The 16480-nt window shown below is 44.4% G+C and overlaps 1 protein-coding gene across 10 annotated transcripts in view; it reads left to right on the top strand.

Moving 5' to 3' along the window:
- CSNK1G1 (casein kinase 1 gamma 1) overlaps positions 1–16480 on the top strand; it is a 266160-nt gene that overhangs the window by 235800 nt on the left and 13880 nt on the right. For 7 of the 10 annotated variants that reach the window (XR_006284098.1, XR_005227197.2, XM_043523201.1 and 4 more), the window contains one exon: positions 8644–8754. The exons of the other annotated variants lie outside the window; for them this stretch is intronic. Coding sequence is in view for 5 of the 7 variants with exons in the window: in XM_043523201.1 (XP_043379136.1) it covers positions 8644–8754 (111 nt within the window). In the remaining 2 variants the exon portion in view is untranslated. The remainder of the gene's footprint in view (positions 1–8643; positions 8755–16480) is intronic. 10 annotated transcript variants of the gene reach the window in all.

Raw genomic sequence — 16480 nt, 5'->3', positions numbered from 1 at the left:
AGCTCCCGGAGGCCAATACCGTCGAATTGTGTCCACAGTACCCCAAATTTGACCCGGCAAGGCCGATTTAAGCGCTAATCCACTTGTCAGGGGTGGAATAAGGAAATAGATTTTAAGAGCCCTTTAAGTCGAAATGAATGGCTTCATCGTGTGGATGGGTGCAGGTTTACATCGATTTAACGCTGCTAAATTCGACCTAAAGTCCTAGTGTAGACCAGGGCTAAGTGGGAAGTGCCCTTGTGAAAAACTGACCTTGTGATATGTGGGCTGCTGGATGGCTCAATTCTGACTCTTAAGGGAGTCTGCTTGTCACAAAGGGCAGCATAGCCAGGAAAATGAGTGTCTCACAGTGCAAGGACTCCACAGCAGATTGCTTCCTCTGGCTCCTGAAGGGGAGAGGATGCTATTTAAAGCAAGAATGTGGCTTTTAAATGACATGTCCTTTTAACTCAGTCGGGTCTGTGAGTATGGGCAGATGAAGCTGAACCACAGGGACTTCCAGTTTCATGTACATACTGTGAGAGTGCAGCCTTGCACCATAGAGATCTAGTGACATCGCCACTTGTCAAGCTGTTAACTGCTGCTTTCTCTCAGCAATGGCAACCTCTATAGTCTGCCTGTCTGCTTCTCCCCCAAACACCAGTGTGCCTTTTCCCATACTGCTCTGTTTAGGAAACCTTCCATGTCAAAATTTCTAAAGGTGCCAGCCCTGTAATCCTTTCAAACCTGCCTCAGTCATGATGCCTACAAGGGCATGAGTCTGGCCTTGATTAGATAAGGAATGAACTGAAACTTCTGTTTTGTTAAACTCTGATCATTTTATTACTTCATCCTCCCTTGCCCTGGCTGTACAAACAAGTAACAGTGTAATCCTTGGTTGGGTCTCTAGGTGCTACCATAATGCCAGTAATGTCCAGAAAGGCCTCGCTGGCCAATCTGTGTCCAGAGTGGTACTCTGATGCACCTCAGTACTGAACTACAACTCCCTCTCAGCAATTTGTGTTGTGCTCGTACACAACTTGTGATACTGCACCCTGGCCTCAACTACTGGTTTAGATGAGGGAGAAATATGGTGTCAAAACAGTGCTGTTAAACATCCCAAACCTGAGGCATAGTAGAAATTAACTAAAGAAAAAGGTGGAAACATGCACTCGAAACAATGTACAAACAAACCTAGGAGAGGTGCAGCAAAGCAGAAATCAGATAGGAGCACTATGAACAGAGATCACATTCTGCAGCCTGGGTTTCTTACCTGGAAATCTTATCACTTCATGTGCCAATCCTAGGCTCATCAGGAGGATGAGAGCCCTGCCCTTCCCCTCCACCATAAATGAATGAGATGCAAGCCACATCACCTGATATGCATGTGCAGGTAACTAACTCCCTTCCCTCAACTACCCACCCCAGCCCAACAAAAAACACTGGCTCCAAAGCCAGTAAGTAGCAGGAGGTATGGTACTCTCTCTAAGTCATCCCAGCTCCTGGAGGTTTACATATGGCCTTATACGAACTTACCACAAGATTCCCTCCCGAGCCAGAAGGGATGAGGAGCCTCTGCCCATTCGTCACTAAGGATCCTGATTCAGACTCTTGTGTGGCGCTTAAGATACTGGCTGAAGGCACAGATCTTCAGACCATTTCCTATATTGCCAGAGAGTACTTTGTTCTACTTCCATTGTTTGATGGAGGAAAGTTTCTCTTGTACCCTTGTTGGTGAAGTTGTCTCAACATATAATTCCCTGCTATATTTCTGTGCCTGTGTTTATGCCTTATTGAGGATATGTATGGCCAGGGTAACTCTGTGAGCTACTGCTGTTAATTTCCTTCTGTTCTGGGAGAGATTTGTGCCTTGTGGGCATTCTCCATGATGAAATGGTGACACTGGACAAGCTGTGCAAAGTTCACTTGATCACCAGACTTCTCCACTGTGGTGTAATCAGTTTCTTCTGGAAACATTTTCCAGTGCTCCTTCCCGTCTTCTAAAAGAACTAACTATATCTGGAAAGTCAACCTACACTACAAATCCCATGTCAAAATCTGACCTCTTTGGAATAGGTTCCCCATCGGTTCGCAGGCACATCTCCTTGTGAATATAACAGCCATTGTTTTCTGTCCATTTTCTTTCTCCTTCCCTTTTCCCTCTTGTTTTCTGGGGATTTTTTGCTGGTTTTGTCACTCCCCTTCTCCCGTTCTCTTTTGCTCTTATTTTGTGGCACCCCCTCCCTGTTCTGTTCTTGGCAGAAGGCCACATTCTGTTTGGATTTGAGATGTTCACTGTTAGCTGTAAGAGGCCAGGTCACAGACGGTATGTTGCAGTTTAGCTGAGTTCCATAGAACAACTTGGGCCAATAGACTTCCTGCCTCAGTCTGTAGTTCTGTACATGAGCTGCTCCTGTGTGCTGTTTCAAAAGGACAAATTATACAAAACCAAGACCAGAGAATGGAATGGCACTAGAAACGAGTTTGGATTCATCTTCACTGTACTTTACTAGGTACTTTCCTAAGTGAAATCTGTTCTCTAGGGTGTCTGTATCTGCCTCAGAGTGATCAGGTGCTCAGAGTATTTATCCTTCCCAAAAGCATTTTGTACCATGGAAAATTATTTCTGCAGCAGAGCACGTTTTGACAAAGCATAATTAAAGAGTAAGAGTAATTTTAGCCCACTATTAGCCAAGCCATAGATTAGGGTGAAGATCTTTGCTTAACTTTGGGTTAATTGACTGACTTAACATGCAGTTATACTCTCAAGTATCAGTGATTTATCCTGTGTTCCCAGAAGCAACTAAACATTATTTTTCTCCATTTAAAACAAAAATGAATTGTTGGGGCAAGTTCTTCTCTCAGATACAGGTACCCAACTCAGAAGGAGGTGATGGGAGTTATATGGCTATTTCAGAATGCTATAGCATTTAATGTATGTGCTAACCTGTAACCTTTGTAAGTAGTGCAAAACTAAGCTGAGCTCTCTGATTATAGTTATACATCGGGCCTTTCTTCCTAGAAAAGTAAAAACTTGCAGGTAGGCTGGCCAGGATACCTGGGAGCACAAGACCCTATGTAACTAAATGATTATTGGCACAATGAGGAGATCACGCTCAATCTGTCATGAAGAGGGCAGCCACCTACCCTGTTAAGCTATATCTGTCATTTTGTGCCAGGGAATATCAGAGCTTCCAACAGCCATTGTTTGACTTCTTCCCCTTCCATTACTAGAGACCAAGAGGGTTAAAACTCCAAGCTTGTCTGGAGTATGGAAATTAATGTAGGCTCTAGCTCATCTCAGCAGCATCAGATCTTAACCCCCTGCTGCAGCAGCAATTAAAGCTCGAGTTACTGCTCTGTGTGCTGCCTTTAGGTCTATTCATTTTTCATCTTCAGTGGGTTTTAGTGCACTCGCTTATGTCTAAGTATCTACATAGTGATTCTGTGGCTGTCCGGGGTAATATTGGAGCACCTTACAATCATTAATGGATTTTATCCTTAAAACATCTAGCAGCCAAAGGCATAATGTGATTCAATGGCTAGACGCTGAAGCTAAACCAATTCAGGGTAAAAATAAGTGTGCTACTGGCCACACCACTCCCAACTGCAGACATGTTTCTGTTAGCAGTAGGTAGCTGCCAAGCTTGCCTCTTTCAGAGACATCTGCACCCTGATCAGCATGATGCTTGGTAGTAATTCCATTTTAAGCTCTCTGCGGCAGGAAGTGTCTTTCTGTGGTTTTCACAGTGCCTAGGACAATGAAGCCTCTATCCCTAACTGGTATGTCTGCAATATAAATAAAAACTAGGGTGGGGGAGCAACCATGAGAGGAGACAGAGAAGATCATCGCCAGCAGCATGAAGCAAAATACACATCAGAGAGAGAGAGAGAGAAGGAATAAGCAAGAAACAAGAAGATGAGGGAAGGGAGTGGAGAACAGACAGAAAAGGATGAGAGGCTCCTGTTGGGGTAGGGGAGAGTGGGCAGAGGATGTAATATCTAGGTTCTCGGCCTTTCTGTATATGAGTCAACAGCGTGCCCTTGTTGCCAAGAAAGCTAATGGCATTTTGGGCTGTATAAGTAGGGGCATTGCCAGCAGATTGAGGGACATGATCATTCCCCTCTGTTCGACATTGGTGAGGCCTCATCTGGAATACTGTGTCCAGTTTTGGGCCCCACACTACAATTGGAAAGAGTCCAGCGGAGAGCAACAAAAAGTATTAGGGGGCTGGAGGATATGACTTATGAGGAGAGGCTGAGGGAACTGGGATTGTTTAGTCTGCAGAAGAGAAGAATGAGGGGGGATTTGATAGCTGCTTTCAACTACCTGAAAGGGGGTTTCAAAGAGGATGGATCTAGGCCGTTCTTGGTGGTACCAGATGACAGAACAAGGAGTAATGGTCTCAAGTTGTAGTGGGGGAGGTTTAGGTTGGATGTTAGGAAAAACTTTTTCACTAGGAGGGTGGTGAAGCACTGGAATGGGTTACCTAGGGAGGTGGTGGAATCTCCTTCCTTAGAGGTTTTCAAGGTCAGGCTTGGCAAAGTCCTGGCTGGGATGATTTAGTTGGGGATTGGTCCTGCTTTGAGCAGGGGGTTGGACAGGATGACCTCCTGAGGTCCCTTCCAACCCTGATATTCTATGATTCTATGAAAGGGACAGGAGAAAAGGTGATAACAGCATGGGGTGGGGGGTATTCCCAGTTGTTTGTGTCCCAGGGAGACTCCAGTTAAAACCATTAGGAATCACTGCTATAAAGTGTATTGGGATAAAAGGCGTTCCATTCATATAAGCTAATATGACCTCCTTCAGCCCCTGAGAGGTGGAGGAGGAAGGGAGGCATTGCTTCCCCAGACTGTACTATGCCAGTAACTTCATAAAGGGGAAAATCTGAGTGTAGGTGTGCTCTGCACAGAAAAAACTGTGGCACCGGGTCAATTGAGTCAGGCTTCTGGGACACAGGCTGTGGCACTAAAAGTAGCAGTGTAGATGTTAAGGCTTGTGCTAGCTCCTGAGCTCTGAGACCCTGCCCTCTCTCCCACCAGTGTCAGACCCATGCTCTGAGACTCGGTGCCATAGGTCTCTTAATGCAGTGTAGATGTACCCTTAGAGTCTCCACAATGTTTTTAAAATGCAAACACTCCTAGCCACTTGATCCCTTTCAGAAGTACTTTGAGTCCTAGGGGAAGACTCCTGAGGTGCATGTCTTTATCGGCTCCATATTGCCACTTCTCGAGGAAACTGCAAATAGTTCATTCGAGTTTTGGGAGGAAAACCCCCACAAGACTAGTAATACGTGCAACTTTTAACTTATCCAGGGCATTGCCCAGGGAAGTAGCGTCTCACCAGACTCTCTTCTGCCAATAAATCTGTAATGAGAGTGTTAACTTTTTCTGGACACTAGAGTAAAATATCCTCTTCAGTCAATTCTTCTGGCACGAGCCTTCTCCTTTCACCCCATACTGGAGTGCATACTGGAGAGCATAACCCCCTAGGGCTTGAGTATGGGGAAGCAAGTTTCTTACAGCTGTGTCGTCCAAAATCAAACTGTACAATAATATCCATCTGTTTACCTCACAACAGAATCCAAGCGTATTTCAAACCAGACCTCTTGATTCTGTGAATTGTGAATCACAGCATACTCAATAGATGGCTTTCAAAAAGGTCTTCCCCTGCTCCTCCAGCTTCAGGCAACAGCAGTCTGAGCTGTTAACCCCGATCTTTTGTTTCCGGACTGTTTTTTTTCAGGTGCACAGTGAGTTCATTTGTCCTCTTTGAACTAGTGCTGGTTCTCGTGCATTTTCAACTGCACCTTTCTCATTCACCTTCACTTTTCATTAATAAAGTTGTGCTTAATTGTCCATATGCTATGGGAATCTGAAAACTCAAGTCAGACATCAGTTGACCTCAGTCTCAGCTCTCTGCTCAGGACTTCGTCTCAGCATTCCTCACCTACATCAGTATTAGTCACATTTCATATCAGAACAAGAAAGTATTCTACCATCTTTGTCTGAGATTTCACATATGGCCAACACCCTCACTGCTTCAGATATGTGCAGTCAGTCCACTACTACCTCCACAGAACCAAGTTCAGAAAGTCCAGAGCCTTGTTTGTTTTTCCTCATTGAAGAGAGAGAGGATGGAAACCATATAACTTGAGCAAATCAAATACAAATTAGTCTCAAGTCTATACATTCTGAAGCCCTATGGTGTATGTGACACTCATGAAAGGAATACCAAGTGTCCTGCCCTAGTAGCACTGGTGTGTGTGTGTTTTGTGGTGATAGTAATACAGCTAACGGGTGTTTCATTGGCTGACTTTTCATGTAGTCTACTGCTGTGTGCTTGTCTAAATCAGTGGTTCTCAACCAGGGGTACACCTAGGTCTTCCAGGGAGTACATCAGCTCATCTAAATATTTGCCTAGTTTTACAACAGGCTACATAACAAGCACTAGCAAAGTCACTACAAACTAAAAGTTCACACAGCCAATGACTTGTTCATACTATTGTATATACTATACGCTGAAATGGAAGTACACCATTTGTATTCCAATTGATTTATTTTATAATTATATGATAAAAATGAAAAAGTAAGCCATTTTTCAGTAATGTGTGGTGTGGCACATCTGTATTTTGATTTCTGATTTTGTAAGCAAGTAGTTTTTAAGTGAAGTGTAACTTGAGGTTATGCAAGACAAATCAGACTCCTGAAAGGGGTACAGTAGGCTGGAAAGGTTAAGAGCCACTGGTCTAAATGAATGCTTAGTTCATGGCAAGCTGGGATGTAAATGAAGGCCACGCTCACATACGGCATGCTAAGTGTCCAAGTGGCCCCAGCTGCTGTGCACTAGAAGCTCCTTAGTGCACTTTGATCTACACCACTTTGAAAGAGTAGATTAAAGTGCACTAGGGAACTTCTAGTGCCCAGCAGCAGTGTCCACATGGGCACTTAGTATGCTGTACACTAATGCAGTGTAAATTTACAGCCAGTTGGCCACAAATTATGTTCCTGTAGACAAGCCCTGAGAGCATTGAGAAGTATTTGAATTAGTTTCTCCAGTTTAGAGAACGTTCCATCTCTGTTGTTCAGATAGCTGAATTAAGCTTCCTAGTAAAGCGCTATATTTATAAGCGGATACCAAGCACAACAGTCTCTCACCATTAATTTGAGCTAGTTCTACTTTGTGAGAGGTACTGATTGCACTTGGGGCAGAAAGAGCATGTGACCCGGCAAAGAGTCTACTCTTTGTGCAGTATTAGTCTTTAGATGTAGCTTGTATCTCTCTTCCCAAAAGTTATGCTTTGTTAACTCCATTGTCCAGTTATATTAATTTCTGCAAAGGTATATGAAGAGCACTGAGAGAGGTCAGTTTTTCTGTATGTTCCCTGATTGTTTAGATGGAGTGTGTACCAATAGCGTTCCATTCTTCTCTCCAACCAGTCCTTCTCTTTTTCCTTACTGATGCTTTTTTACTTTTGTTTAACACACTGGTTTGATAGTTCCCACGGTTAGATAGATGCATTGGCCACATATTGCATAGAGAAGACCTTTGTTTTTATGGGAACATATGATTTACCATTATGGAGCAAGCCATTGTTTCTTCTGTTTTAGTGGCTAATACTTGACGTTTCAGGAGTAGCTAAGGGTTTGTCTACACTGGCACTTTGTTGGCAAAACTTTTGTTGCTCAGGGATGTTAAAAAAAAAAAAAAAAAAAAAAAAAAAAAAACCCTCAAACTCACCCCCCCCCGCCCCAGACAAAAGTTTTACAGACGAAAAGCACCAGTGTGAACAGCGCTTTGTTGGCAGGAGCACTCTCCTGCTGACAAAGCTGCTGCCACTCATGGGGGGTGGAAGTTTTTTGTCGGCAGGAGAGCTCTCAACAAACAGCAGCTACACGGTGTGCCTTTTAGCAGCATGGCTGTAACAGCACAGCTGTGTCGCTAAAAGCCTCATAGTGTAGCCAGAGCCTACGAAACTTTCCTGCTAAGTAATGATAGCTGAAAGCAATGGCTTTGACCTCTTTGACTAGTTTAGTACTTTTTGTCTCCATTTGGAAGAAGAGAACATTATAACAACTTCTGATTTACTAGGGCTTGTTTTCAGGCAAAACTCACACTTTTGCAAAGTAGGTGTGAAAACTTTTGAGCACATTTCTTTCTGCATTATTGGGTGTGTTTTGAAACCAGCTCCTGGTATAATAAACGTGGTTTCTCATCAAACATCTTGTAGTTTGGGCTCCTGGGCTCAAAAGCCCTATGTTCTGTGGAGGCTGGATTTGTGTGTCTGACCCCACTGCAGACAAGCTGTAGCGTCTGTGTCCTGACAGGCCTAGTTAAAAGTACGTTACAGTTCCATTCATTAGTTTATAAATTCCTTTGTCAAAATATTTAAACAGAACCCACACTGAAGTAGCTCAGATGTTTTCTGAAAATTCATTTCTCCATTTGCTGGGTTGAATTAATCCTCTCCAACACTTACTGCTCTCAAGCGTGCAATGTGTTTGGTAAAATGAACTTCTAACCAACCTAAATGTTCTTTAAATGCCTTGCTTTTTTCAGTGAACTAACCCCACTAACTAATATATTTTCATTGCTTTGCCTGGGCTCACCTTTATCTTTCCTTCCATCTCTTGCTGTCATGCTTCTGAATGCCTGAGCAGACAGCGTCATCAGACCGCCGAGGAGAGTGGGAGATCCAACCAAGCCGGCAGACAAATACCTCGTACCTGACATCTCACTTGGCTGCAGACCGGCATGGGGGATCAGTACAGGTATTACCTCTTCCTGACCTGCACAGCTTTGCCATTAGAATCTGCTTAAAATTCCTGAAGTCTCATTGAATCTCAGCTACAATATTCCTGTGAACAGGAGAACTGTGTGCACTCAAAAGCAACTGTGCTTTTTGGGTGCTCTTCACAAGCAGACAAGCCCTGTCCTGCAGTAGCTTAATGCTTAAACTACAGTCTCATGACACCCAAGAGGACCAATGACTGGTCAACTCCGCTTACTGCTACAGTCCCTGCAATATCTTTCGACCAGGAATTATTTAAAATAAGATACATGGAGCTATCTACCAAAACTTGATTGTCAGATAAACTGTTAATCACAGTTTAGTGTATATGAAGAAATTCTGTTCCTGTTTACACTCATAACTAGTGGAGAGAATACGGAATGGGATTGTGTACTGACTATACAACTCTCCAAAATGATGTAATTAAGCTATAAGACATAATTAGGTATGTAACTGACAATTGACATAAAACGAAGTGGGTTGTTGCATACAAGCACAAAAGTGCTAGGAAAAGTTACTGCTCTTCTTCAGTTTTTATATGTAGACTGTGTCTGAGCAGATGGTTGAATGCATCTGATATGAGATATATCCAGGGGCATCACTGGGTTGACTGTAGAATGGCTAGTAGGAGGAAGATGTACAGTTACTTTTCCCTTCAGACTGATGAGAGAAGCTCATTAAAATACTGTCACTAAATGGCATCACAGCCAGTGATGCTACGTTGAGGTTCTGTTGACTTTGTATTTCTCCAGCTCCCCAGTGTATTACCTCATAATTGTTTGTTTGTATTTGAGAAGCAGCCTAAGGTCCCAGTCAGGGTTGGGGCCCAGTTGTGCTAAGTGTCGTACAAATGTAAAGTGTAAGCTCTTTGGGGCAGGAGCTGTGGCTGCTTAAGAGCTAGGATGCAACAAGCGACGTAATAAACTGTGGTAATGAAGATGGAATGAGTAATAGTAGTAAACACTATAAAGGTTAACATTATGCACAACTCCGTAGTTCCGAATCAGTGGAAAAGAATTTTCTTTTTCATAAATCAGCTATCTCTTACTGCCTTCCAGCCTAGCTAAGATTAGCTTTATTACACTAGTGACAGGGAGGAACAAGTGCAAAATGCATTTAATGCAACCTCCTCCTGGCCTCTATATCTAAAATGACGGAACACAAGCCATTAAAGCATAAGGAGAGCCGTGTACCATCAATGCTCGTTTTAGTGGTGAACTGAATTCCTTCGTGGTTTTTAGCCATGGCTGTTAGGTGACAGCTGCTTGGCATGTTCAGTTCTGGTTTCTGTGACACAAGCTGTGGCTTGGCCATATGAACTGGATGTATAGAAGTGAATGTGAGGAGATTTCTTCCATGGTGTGTGCCAGAACTGGAGGGAGTGAGAGAGGTCTGAGCCTTTGAGGAATTGAGCCTTGTTACTTTTTGAAAATTCTTCAGAAGCGTTATACACATCACACAGTGAACTAGTTTGTTCTTAATTCACGCTGATATATGGAGGTGTTTTACAAAAATGCTATTTGAATATTCAGTCATAAAGGACTGGTATGCTGGTCTGTGGAACTGCATGCTGTTCTTCTCCCTCCTTCCTTCTAGGTAGGGTACTATGTGCAGCACAGAGTAAACACTTGTCAAATGCCAAATACAGTGCTTCTACACACACGGTTATGATTATGCCATACAGAATCCTTTGCATCCTCCTTCAGGAGGTATTTTAAAGGTGTTGCTTCTCACCAGCCAAAATGGCACATAGGGTCTCTCATTGGCTGAAGAATGATTCTGAGGTGAAGTTATTTCCTAGAGTTCTCGGAATGCTGTAGAATCCCAATTGAAAGTGCAAACTACAGACTCTACTGAGAGAGTAATACCACCAGTAAATTAATCATTGCTTACGGAAATCTCCTCCTGGGTAGGATGATATTATTCTCCACATGCAGGTCTCAGCCAGACTGGCCATGAGGTGACTCTTACGCTATATGGCATGCTTATAAGTCCCCTTTATAGGTGTGCACTAAGAGATCTAGAAACTTTCAAGCTTCCCGAGAACTTCTGTGTGGAAAGACTGCTTGCAGCTTTAGTACCAGTTCTTGCTGAGGTATAAATCTTTGCTGCTGATACTTGTGTTTTATAGTCCAGCATTTTAGTGCATCTTTTCACTTAGAGAATTCTCTGGGCACCTGAGAAATTGAAAGCTGGGATGAGGAATTAGTGTCTGCAGGATATATGTGGCTCTGTTCTACATTGACTCAGCATTTGTCTAAACAAGGAATATGTATAGACATACATTATACCACTACAGCTATACCAGTGGTATACCCTGGGTGGACACTCTTATTTCAGAGTAGAAGTGCCGTTTTCCAGTTTAGCTTGTCTGTTTGAAAGTGATATAAGCTAAACTGAAAAAAGGCACTTCTACTCTGAAATAGGAGTGTCCACAGGAAGCATTATACCAGTATAGCTATACTGATATAATTGTACCAATATAGTTATGCCAGTAAATTTCCCTGTGTAGCCAAGCCCTTAGTCACTGCAGCCTCTTAATCTCTGCAGAGACTTCCTCCCATCATGTGGCCAACCCTTAAATCTCTACCTGATTTCGATTAAAGCTCAGGACAAACTTCCCAACTGTAAGAACAGTAGGACAATGGAACAGACTGCCTTGGGAAGTTGTGGAAGCTGCTTCGCTGGAGATTTTCAAAAGAAGGCTGGATAGCCATGTGTCTTGGATAGTTTAGACTCGGTAAATCCTGCATCTTTCCCGGGATTAGACTAGATGACCCCTGCGGTCCCTTCTAGCCCTGTGATTCTACATTACCTGTTAGTGGAAATCAGAGCTGCTCCGCTGTGCCCATAAACATCTACTCTCATTCCTGTATCATGGTCACCTAAAGAGTTCCTCAACTGATGCCTGGCGATCTCTGGGTCTTCTAGGGGGGTCAGTTTTTGAACAGCAGCTGTTTTTCCTGGAAGGAATTTGCCATGTGTGACATAGTAAATTGTTACTGGGTAAAAAACAAAGAGAAAACCCAAGCCCATTGAGAAGTTAGGCTTAATGAAAAGCATCTACAGAAAGTTTAACTGCCCTAGGCCTGGTCTATGCTATAAAATTAGGTTGGCATAAGCTACCTTGCATCAACCTAGTTGACACTTAAATTTGTCTCACACCAGGCTTCCCTTTCCACCGACATAGTAACACCACCTCTCTAAGCAGTGTTGAGCCATGGTTGACGTATTGAGGTTGAAGTAGCTTGAATGTAGATGCTACATAATCTGTGTCAACCATAAGAGTCCTCTAGAAGTTGTTCCACGATGTCTGGCACTGACCACTCTGGGCACAGTTGTGAACTTCACTGCCCAGGAGTCACGGAGACCAGAAGGCCCCCCATCCTTTAAAGCCCTGCAGATTTTTAAAATGCCTTTTCCTGATTGTCCAGCTTGGTGAGCACACCTAGCAGCTCTCCACTGTTGTGTGCAACTGCCCAGCTGACCATGATGGTTATGTGCTCCAGACATGCTCTGGCTTGAAGTAAACAGGACATATTGGATCTCCTGGGTCTGTGAGGAGAAGAGACTGTGCAAGTGCAGCTACAGACCAGCTGTAGAAACGTGGACATCTCAGAGTAGATTGCACAAGGGGTGCAGGAGAAGGAGTATAACAAGGATCAGCAGCAGTGCCATGTGAAAGCAAAGGAGCAGCGGCAGGCATACCAGAAGGTCACGGAGGCCTTTGATCCAGAGCCAAGCCACAGACCTGCCACATTTACAAAGAACATAATGCCATACTTGACAGAAACCCCACTGCCACCCCACATGCCACCATGGATACTTCTGAGGAGCCTGAGTCTTAGGCCCCTGACGTGAACAGCGAAGACGAGGAGGAGGAGAATGGGGGACATGCGACTGAGGGGTCTAGTTATGCCGTGACCCAAGACCTGTTTCTGATTCCACTGCACTCCAGCCAGTCCTGGCAGTCAAGCAGGGGCAAGCTTGATGAAGGGGAAGGAAAAGTGTGTAAATTTATTTCCCATTATTCTGCTGGAACCCCCAACTTAGCAGGACACAGTTATCGACTTTTCATTAATTTACTGGTACTAGAAGAGGCAGCAGTACAATTAAGCCAGGTAACATTAGCTGCTTTTCATTCCCCTGTACAGTTAGGCAGGGGGCCATGAAGAGCAGTTTATGTACCTAGGGATGTCTCTTGAATCCTCCTAAGAGATTTCAATGAAACTTTCATGCAGGTCCTTTGCAATCCTCTCCAGCAGTTTTCTGGGGATGGCAGCCTTATTTCTTCCTCCGCAGTAGGACGGTTTCCCGCACCAGTCAACAATAACTTCAGCAGACACCATTGCAGTACACAGGCTAGCAGCACACAGGCCAGGGTGGCTTCAGGACGCCAGCAGCAGCTGTGTTCTCTGTGCCTGTTACCCTCAGGATCCCCTGTGGAAAAAGTGCCAATATTCAGTGCCAATATCTTGTTACTCATCATTTCATGCAACTGAGCAATTCCTTCCTCATTTCCCTCACCCCTGGCAGGCTGTAGTCATCACAGCAGGATCTGTGCATGGAGCTGTGCACAAGCACTCCGAAGCAGAGGTGTCAATAAGCATGTCTTGTTTAAAACTTCAGGCATGCACAGGAAGGGAGATCTGTATCTTAACTTTCGCTTTTTGTTGTGACTTTGGTACCTCTGTGTTTTATCTGTAGCTGCTGCCATTGCAGCCTTCAAGGGATCCCCTCCACACTCTCTCAGAATGCCTGAGTCAGATAAGGAGGAGAAAGAAGAGGACTCTGATGACATGTTCAGCAAGATCCTGCAAGTCAGTGCTGCATCAGGCTGTCAGCAGAGGACCTGGAGGATGAATATTGCAGACAGCCTGGAGAAGGAAAGAGCTGAGAGGAGAGAGGCCCCAGAGTCAGAGGAAGTTGCACCAGTTTATAATGGGGCTTCTGCTGCAAACACAGATAATACAGGCTCCTGTGAATCTACAGTTTCAGTAGTCCCAGGCTTGCTTCCCTTTGCAGTCCATGGAGAACTCCAATATAGTATCTCCCTATACCCCCCCCCCAATATTCCACATGGCATCAGAGACCGCATCCCTACCCCTACTATGGCACACCAAGGGACAGTAAAGATGACAAAGCTTCACATACGCTGACCTGTGAGATCCACGGATGATGTGTGCGTAACTAAAATGGACATGAATGTTCCTTTCCTTTTGTTAAATTCTGTTACATTAAAATCCTACTAAATTTATTAATTTGCTTTTAACGTGCACAGAAGTTTTGAAGTGTGTTTGTTACTCAATAAAACTCTCTTGTTTGGAAAATAATTCATCTTTATTAGTTCCCAACATATGTTGCAGAATGACTGGTGGTATCAAAGGCATCCACTTTCTTTACTGTGACACAATTCACAGGATCAGTGACAAAGAGTGTAATAATCATAAATGTACAGCAAGCATCACAGCAGTACTTTGTCAGTGTTCTATTCATAGGTGTGCACCAAGCACCACACAATTCCTAAGAGGCCCCAAACTCCAGGCTTAGTCCCTACTTGTAGCTTTCTGAACAGTCCTGTGTTCCTAAAGATGTGAGTGTCTTGCACTTTCCCTGATGTTGGTAAAAGGTCCTTGGGGATCCAACAGCCCTTTCTGTTGATGTACTCTCTGGGAAGGTGGTCAGGTGCCAAAATAGAGAGATGTGTACACATCCCTGTTGCAGTTTGGGAACCCCTTTGCTGCAAATCCATCCACTATATCCTGCACATTGCTGAGAGTCACAGTCTTGCGTAACAGGAGATGATTAATTTGCATGAAAATGGCCCCCACAGTGGCTTTTCCAACTCCAAAATGATTTCCCACTGACCGGTAGCAATCCAGCATTGCAGGTTTCCATCGTGCCATCACCACTTGCTTCTCCATTGTTCGTGCAGCTCTCATTTTGGTGTCTCTGCACTGGAGGGCTGGGGAGGGCTTGGCACACTGATCCTCGCACATCCGAGAGTTCTGCAGCCGTCATCCCAAGCGTCCGTTACATGTGATTCCACCAGCCAGTGCCCAGTTCTTTGGCCCAGAAGTGACATTCTACTGTTTGCAACTGCTCCTTGAGCACCACCAACAATCTTGAATTGGTTCTCATTATGTCCCACCGCAATCTGACCTCCAGGAAATCACCCTGTTTCCCATGGCTCTTCTTGCGACTCTGCAAATACTGAAGGATCTGCAAATACTGAAGTGTGTCTTGTGCTTGCAACACTCATGGCAAGAGTACAGAGCTGTGCAGGCTGCATGCTTCTCTCACAGATGGCAGACAATGATGAGTCACATGTGGGTTCATGGGATTTTCAAAATAGGTGCAAAAATTATGGGATAGAGATGACATTTTGGGGTGGAGAAAGTTGCATGATGGGAACTTGACCCCTTGTTCCCAGTCACCCCTGCACAACTCATTTCTGGACCACCATGCATTGCAAGAACTTCCAAACAGACAGTGCACTGGAAGGTGGCGAGTTGCACAGCAGGATGGTGCATTGCATGGTACACCGCACTGTGCTTTGACATAAGCACTCCTGGCGAATACACGCTGTGACAACACAAGGTGCCAAGTATGCACCTGCACAAGCAATATGCTAACTTGCTACCTGTGGTGGCTTTGTGTCAATGTCACTTGCATCAGCAAAAGTTTGTAGTGTAGACATGCCCCTAGAAATTACAACTAGGGGATGGCCCTGCTGGCTTCAATTAACTACTAACCCTTAGCAAAACCTTCCAGGGCACGGGGGGGGCTGAGGCCCTACATAAATCAGCTCATTCCAGAGTAGCAGCAGAAGAGGCAGCACCAGAGAAGGCGTAAATAGCACCAGGGTCAGCATCTGCGGAGAAGCAACACTTGCGAAAGGCACTGAATTTGAAAGTGTTTAGGCACAGGTTGGGTGGGGCCTGCCACCCTCCACCCCACTTAATGTCTCTGGTGATCAGGTCATCCCAGCCCAACAGGAAGTACCTGGTAACACCATGAGTCCTGACATCTGACAGCAGCGTAGGCCATACTACTTCCCAGACTTGGTTATCACCATTACAACCTCAATCTCTAACTCTTCCTAAATGTGGGATAATAGCAAGTGGTATGCATGGTACTTGTCTTTGCCTTCTGACAAGGTAATAGGAGTAGGAGCAATCATACATCATTCACCACTTGGCCAGGATGTGTAGTCACTTCAAGAATCTGCAGTTGTAGAGGTTTTCAATAGTACTTGAGTCCTTGGTGCTTTCCAGACGAGTGTGGAGGGTCAACCAGAGTAGCTACAGTCTGGTCTTCAGTGAACCTGTTCCATAATCATTGTCATCATAGTTGCAGCTGCTGTAGTATGGTGACTGAGTTTCTCAGAACCTCCTCCTTGTTCTCCTGGCTACAGTATCTCGGACTCTTAGGAGCTGGAGAACTGGGTGCTTTAAAACCACCAATGGTGAGAATGGTTGAGCAGCATATGATGTGAATTATATGGAGGGAAATGGAAATTAGGATTCAAGTACACACCTTGCCACAAGAAAATTATTTTAAGCAAAAGAATTCAGTTCTCTGAGGAAAATGAGGTAGAGTATGTTCCCAAATCAGTTCCTCTGCCATCAGCAGCAGTGACAAGAGCAGAGGAGTTACTGACGCTCAGGCTCCTGGTGTACCATATTCAAACGGTGCCTTTATCA

Source organism: Chelonia mydas, chromosome 10, assembly GCF_015237465.2.
Source record: "Chelonia mydas isolate rCheMyd1 chromosome 10, rCheMyd1.pri.v2, whole genome shotgun sequence".
NCBI classification, from domain to species: domain Eukaryota; kingdom Metazoa; phylum Chordata; order Testudines; family Cheloniidae; genus Chelonia; species Chelonia mydas.
The sequence above is the reverse complement of the archived record's forward strand: the minus strand, read 5'-3'. Positions and strand labels throughout refer to the sequence as shown.